At 43.6% G+C, this 6,435-nt stretch overlaps 1 protein-coding gene across 2 annotated transcripts; it reads left to right on the top strand.

Moving 5' to 3' along the window:
- The first annotated feature begins 3,078 nt into the window (after window positions 1–3,078).
- Window positions 3,079–5,649, top strand: LOC117256596 (E3 ubiquitin-protein ligase TRIM39-like). 2 transcript variants are annotated; one of them, XM_033626100.2, is made up of 2 exons: window positions 3,079–3,213; window positions 3,317–5,649. In XM_033626100.2, exon 2 carries the CDS (start codon window positions 3,334–3,336, stop codon window positions 4,723–4,725), a length of 1,392 nt encoding a protein of 463 aa, XP_033481991.2. In that variant the 5' UTR covers window positions 3,079–3,213; window positions 3,317–3,333; the 3' UTR covers window positions 4,726–5,649. The 2 variants fall into 2 exon arrangements, with proteins under 2 accessions (XP_033481991.2, XP_078028120.1); XM_078171994.1 differs by having other exon boundaries at window positions 3,308–5,649.
- Window positions 5,650–6,435: the final 786 nt, after the last annotated feature.

Below are 6,435 nucleotides of genomic sequence, written 5' to 3'. Positions count from 1 at the left end.
CAGCAGACAAAAGATGAAGGACTTACACTGTGTACTGTGTGTGCATGAAGCAGGTTTACAGAACAACATTTAGCATGAAACAGCATCTGTGCTTTTTATCTGAGTGCTAACCAGTGTTCATTCTCACAGCTACTTTAGATTTAGTCTGAGTCGAGACAAACGAATCTTATTTCTTTGAGTTTAGTTTTAGTCACATTTTAGTCGTTCTGCTTTCCGTCTGTTTTTCTCTTCAAACTAATCCAGTGAGGTTAATTCATGGATCATAAATCAGACTCAAGGTGACAGGTTGTATAAAATAATGTGTGTGTCACGTCTCCAGCAGTGTGTGACAGGTTTAAGGGCTGATTTACGAGCACACACTTACTGATCATCATCTGAAAAGCTCAACATCTCTCTATTTATGCTCTCAACAAATAACTAATGTGAGCCAACTAGGATTTGTCCCCAGGTTCATTGTAAACTCTGACTTATCCATGTGACTGTTAAGAAGCAGAAACATAACTTGTTTCTTCATGTGCAACATGTTAGTCTGGAGGTTTAAACTGGTGTCCTCTCACAGAGTTGGTGATTCAAACTAAACTTTCATCTCTGTCAGAGAAAACTGATCTGAGTTCAGACTGTTTACTTACAGCACAGCTACACTCACAGATAACTGAGCCTCCTACCTGCCTGTCAAACACCATCAACCCACAAACCTTCTCCAGTCCGGACTGAGTGGAGTCCTGCGGGGTGAAGCTGTGAAGGCTGCGAGTGGAGGGGTCCATGTCATTGGTCCGACAGCCCATTGGTCCGACATCCCATTAGTCCGACGGTCCGCGGTGCTGAACGGCTCCCAGCGGACGTATTTCTGCCTTGATGGTGCACCGCGACCGGCTCTGGGTCAGCTGGGAAAGGCTTGAGGCGGAGCAGGCTCACAGCTTATGTGTTTTACCACTTTCTTTTTCATTTTAACCCACACCATGATCTTTTCCTGACCCTAACCAAGTGGTTTTTGTGCCTAAACCTAACCAGACCTTAACCACAGGGCATCATGATGATTTCGGAACGGACTTTGGAACAATGGGTTTAATATGGTCGGATCAATGGGCTGTCGGACCAATGGGCAGTTCCCCGAGCGGAGCTAGCTGCTAACAGCCACCGCTGCAATCAAATGAATAATTTCTTATTTTCTTTGATATTTTTGTCATGTGCAGGTATGCAATGATGTAGGGCCTCCCGAGGGTAGTGGTCAGAGCACTCGTCTTCCATGTGGGTTTGAATCCTGCTCGGGTCGATGTCAGCAAAGGCATGCAGTCGCAAGAGGTTCCCACCGCCGAATCAAATGCGATCAGATTAATCTGAGCCAAGTCCTCAATGAGACGTGTAGACGGGAGGTTCCAGATGTAAAAGGTATGCAGTGTAACAACATGTATGTTGATTTTGATGTTGCCTGAAGTCAAGTCTCTATTTGATATGTGACAAGACGATACGATCCCGTAGCTAGTTTAGGCACAAAATCCCCGAAGACCGACAAGGAGAGCATGTCTGTATGTCCAGCAGGGGGCAGTCAGGCCTTTTCAAATGTCTTTCTCTTGTTTTACTTTGTTTTATTGTTGCTTTTTTTTTTTTTTTTTTTTTTTTTTTTTTTGCAATATGCGCACCACCCAAGCCAGCCCTGTCATATATTATGAACAACCTATGTGCATTAGGTCACTGGTGCTCAACTATTTTTCACCATAAGCAGCAAATGATGGGGAATTTCCATGGCTGGTAAAACAGAGGGTCCAAGTCAGACTGAGGCTGCTGTCAGCCCTAGAGTGGTCTCCTTTGGTCCGAATCAGGGACTCATGTTGTTCCAAAGTTGTATAATTGCCTAGAGTTGGTTGGTGTTCTCACGGCAGCATTTACAAGAGGACCAGATCAAATGCCTTGTGTGAGAAAGCTGCTCTTGATTGGTCAGAATTTCCATGTGGGAAAAATCCAGGAAGTAAAGCAAACGTTGAAGAAGAGTACACTTGCAAGATAAATGTGACACTTTCTAATGTCACAATGGAGGGACAACTACGCAGGTTGATTTTAGCGCTGCTCATCGTGGACTATATTGCTGTCATTGTTCATTTTAGTCAAAGCATACAGTTTGAAAACGAGGCGCGGCTCCAACTAGAAAACAATGTTTTGATGCATTGGATGTGCTGAATGTGCATATTAAGGCAGTACAGGAGGAGGTGCACATTAATAATCCTCCAGGACTGTAACATGCTCATGTTTAACCCAAACAATGTGTCATGTGACTGCAGTTGCTTCACATCCAGGTCGGACCACCTTCTCACCACAAACCAACCGCACCAGAGTTCCTTTGGAACCGGACTGAGACCACCTCTTCAAGAAGGTCTCAGTCCGGTTGTTTTGGTGTGTTCACACCTGCACAAACCAACTGCACTGAGGGGGCAAATTAACCTGAGTTCAATTGAAATGATCCATACATGGCAGGTGTGACAGCACTCTGAGGAAACTGATGCAGGATAGCTTTTTGTTGGGAAATTAAGGACCACAACATTTAGAGACTTGGGTCGACCCCTCAATCCCGGACTCGGCCGTTGTTCCAGAGGAGCTCTTCATTCACTGCCATGACCGGACAAAAACATCTGGGAAGAGCGGCGAGGAGGCATCTTCCTCATAATCAGCAACTAACATTTAAAGTAGTTTTATGTTAGATCCATTTATTTTTATTTCAGACCTATATTTTGACTTGTATTATTTTATTATTTTTTATTATTTATTATTATTATTATTGTCATTGTCAACGACTGCTGTTGTGCACATGCCACTAAAGAACATAACATTGAACTTGAAATATTGTTTTACCAAATTATATACCTGCTCCTTCACTACATTCAAACTACTTTTAACAGAGACAAGCTGCTGCAACAGCCTCTTAGACACTGTCAGTCAACATATGCAACAATGAATCAGTACTTTGGAATCAGACACACCTGTGTAACAGGACCAGCAACAACACTGAGCAGAAGAGGTGTAACACAGCTCCACCCCTCACCTGACTCACCTGAGAAAAGACAGAAAACAGTTTGTGATTCTTCATCACTGCAGAGAGACACAGACTGAAGGACAGACGATCAGATTCACCTTCAGACCAAACTAACAACTTCCTGTGAGTGAGTTCAGCTAAAACTCCAACACTGCTGCTTCAACCTGCTGACACTCCACACACTGAAGGTGAGTTTGACTAAAAACACCACTCAAAGTACATTTCAGTGACGTTAGTAGAGGAGGGAGGGGAGCCATGACTGACTGTACTTTCTGTCTGCAGTGTTTTCAGCTTCACTCAGAGACTAAATGGCTTCCAGATCAGAGGAGGATCTCTGCTGTCCGGTCTGTCAGGACGTCTTTAGACATCCTGTTCTTCTGTCATGTAGCCACAGTCTCTGTAAAGACTGTCTGAAGAGCTGGTGGACAGAGAAACAAACACAGGAGTGTCCAGTTTGTAAGAGAAGATCTTCAAAAGAACCACCTTTAAACCTGGCGTTAAAGAACCTGTGTGAGGCCTTCTTACAGGAGAGAGATCAGAGAGCTTCAGAGGCTCTCTGCAGTCTGCACTCTGAGAAACTCAAACTCTTCTGTCTGGACCATCAGCAGCCGGTTTGTCTTGTCTGCAGAGTTTCAGAAAAACACACCAACCACAGATTCAGACCCATCGATGAAGCTGCACGACAACACAAGAAGGAAGTTGAGGAAACTCTGGAGCCCTTAAAGGAGAAGTTAAAGGTTTGTGAACAAGTTAAAGTGAAGTGTGAACAAACAGCACAACACATGAAGGTCCAGGCCCGACGCACAGAGAGGCAGATTAAGGAGCAGTTTAAGAAGCTTCACCAGTTTCTAGAAGAGGAAGAGGAGGCCAGGATGGCTGCACTGAGGGAGGAAGAGGAGCAGAAGAGTCAGATGATGAAGGAGAAGATGGAGGCTCTGAGCAGGGAGATAGCAGCTCTTTCAGACACAGTCAGAGCCACAGAGGACGAGCTGAGAGCTGAAGACGTCTCATTCCTGCTCAACTACAAGGCTGCAGTGGACAGAGTCCAGCAGCGCCCCCTGCTGGATGATCCACAGCTGCTCTCAGGAGCTCTGATAGACGAGGCCAAACACCTGGGCAACCTGACCTTCAACATCTGGAACAAGATGAAGGACATGGTCTCCTACACTCCTGTGATCCTGGATCCAAACACTGCTGGTCCAAAACTCATCCTGTCTGAAGATCTGACCAGTGTGAGACGAGGACAGAGACAGCAGCTTCCTGATAATCCAGAGAGATTTGATTATTACTGCTCTGTCCTGGGCTCTGAGGACTTTAACTCAGGGACTCACAGCTGGGATGTCGAGGTTGGAGACAGTACAGGCTGGATACTGGGTGTGTTAGCAGAGTCTGTCCAGAGGAAGGGACTCATAGAGTCTGGATTGTGGAGAATAATGTTCTATAAAGGTAAATACTCAGCATGGGCACTACCAGCTCCACACACTGATCTCCAACTGAAGAAGAAGCTCCAGAGGATCAGAGTGAATCTGGACTGGAACAGAGGAAAGCTGTCGTTCTATGATTCTGACACTAACACACACATACACACCTTCACACACACTTTCACTGAGAGACTGTTTCCATACGTTAGCACTTTTGATGAGCTGAAGATATTACCAAAGACAGTCTGTGTGACAGGGAAACAGAGCAGTTCGAGATGAAGAGGATGATTTATTTCTTGAAGGAAAAGTCACTAAACTCCAGCTTTGCTTGCATTTTTTGCTGATAGTTTTATTTGTCTTCTGTGAGAAATGACGAGCAGTTCCTTGTGGGTACTTAAAAATCACTGGGACTGTAAGTTTTTGTAGATACAGTGTGCTATTGTCATGTTTCAACATTTTTATGACCTTCTGAAGACTTTGTGGGTGTAGCTATGAACTGCACCAGAATTTACTGCAGTGACTAAACTAAACTGATTCAATTCAAGCTTAAGGGAAAGGGACTACTTTGTGTCTATAGGCGATTACAGAGCTGAACATATAAAATGACATGCATTTTAGTTCCCCAAGGCTCCATATTGGGGCCTCTTCTGTTTTACATTTACAGTACATGTTTCCATTGTCTCAGATTATGGAAACAACAAAATATGTTACCATAGTTCTGCAGATGACACACAAATTTACATTACCATGTCCCCAGGGGACTGTTGTCCGATACAACTCTGACTGAGGGCATTGAACAAATCAATAACTGGATGTTCATAAATATTCTTCAGTCAAACAACAAATAAACTGAGGTCATAGTTTTTGGAACCAAGGAGGAACGACTAAAAGTCAGATGTAGATGTCCACGTTAAAAACCACAGACAGAGCCAGAAATCTTCGTGTAGTCATGGACTCAGAGCTGAACTTCAACAGCCACATTAAGAAAGTTACAAAGACAGCCTGCTGTCACCTTCAGGACATACTGAGGATAAGATGAGTGATGTCTCAGCAGGATGTGGACAAACTGCTTTGTGTCCACAGAGTCAGGACTTAACATGGAGAAGCAGCGTTTAGTTTTTCTGCTCCACATATCTGCAACCAACATTACAGTCAATTCATAATAACGTGGAATGAAATGTTTACAATATGAAAAATTATATGTTTCAAATTATTCAAAAATTATGAACCATTTTCTGTTTGATATAATAAAGACAAGATGATTCTGTCTGTAAAAGTGTTTTTATTCTGTTTATATTAGTTTAGTTCAGCTGTTTGTCATTCAGTCAGAGGAGAAGATTTTTTATTTAAGACGGACGTCTCACTTTGGACTCAGACTTCATACTTAAAAATAAACAAAACAAGCCGAATATAGAGATAAAAGAATAACTGGAATAAGGTCAACAATAGAACAACAGAAACAAACAACAGCAAAGGGAATGAAAATCACAAGTAAATAGCAACATAAAGAAAATTTAAACAATAAAAAAGTTCCAAAATACCAACAACTAACAGTAACATCTGTGTGAGTTTCATCAGTTTTTCATGGCTGATGACAGGATGTACACACAATGGTGAGTGTGGTGACATGGTGAGAATCTCTGGACTGTAGGAAACCACAGGTATGCACACTGGAACACTCACACTGTGGCGTTGTGGTCAGGCCGTAACGCAAAGCAGCCACAGGAGAACAGGAACCAAAGAAGCAAAAAACAGGTCTTGAGGTCGGGGACAGAAGGCTGTTGCTTTTACCAGGAATCAGACAAAGCAGGCAGGTCAGAGGGAGGCAGGGTCGGCAACAGGAAATCAGTCCTGAATAAAGTGCTGGAGAGTCTTAAGTAAGCACGAGTGACAAACAGAAGCTGGGGTATATGTCCTGGCTGAGAGTAAGGAGGAACAGGTGAACTGAGTTGCCTTGATGAGGTGGGCGGGCCAGATGCTGAGGTGCAG

The sequence above is a fragment of the Epinephelus lanceolatus genome, chromosome 1, assembly GCF_041903045.1.
Source record: "Epinephelus lanceolatus isolate andai-2023 chromosome 1, ASM4190304v1, whole genome shotgun sequence".
Taxonomy (NCBI): Eukaryota; Metazoa; Chordata; class Actinopteri; order Perciformes; family Serranidae; genus Epinephelus; species Epinephelus lanceolatus.
The sequence above is the reverse complement of the archived record's forward strand: the minus strand, read 5'-3'. Positions and strand labels throughout refer to the sequence as shown.

Excerpts from the sequence above, each read along its gene's own strand:
- LOC117256596 (XM_033626100.2), top strand. The coding sequence starts at position 3,334 with ATGGCTTCCAGATCAGAGGAGGATCTCTGCTGTCCGGTCTGTCAGGAC.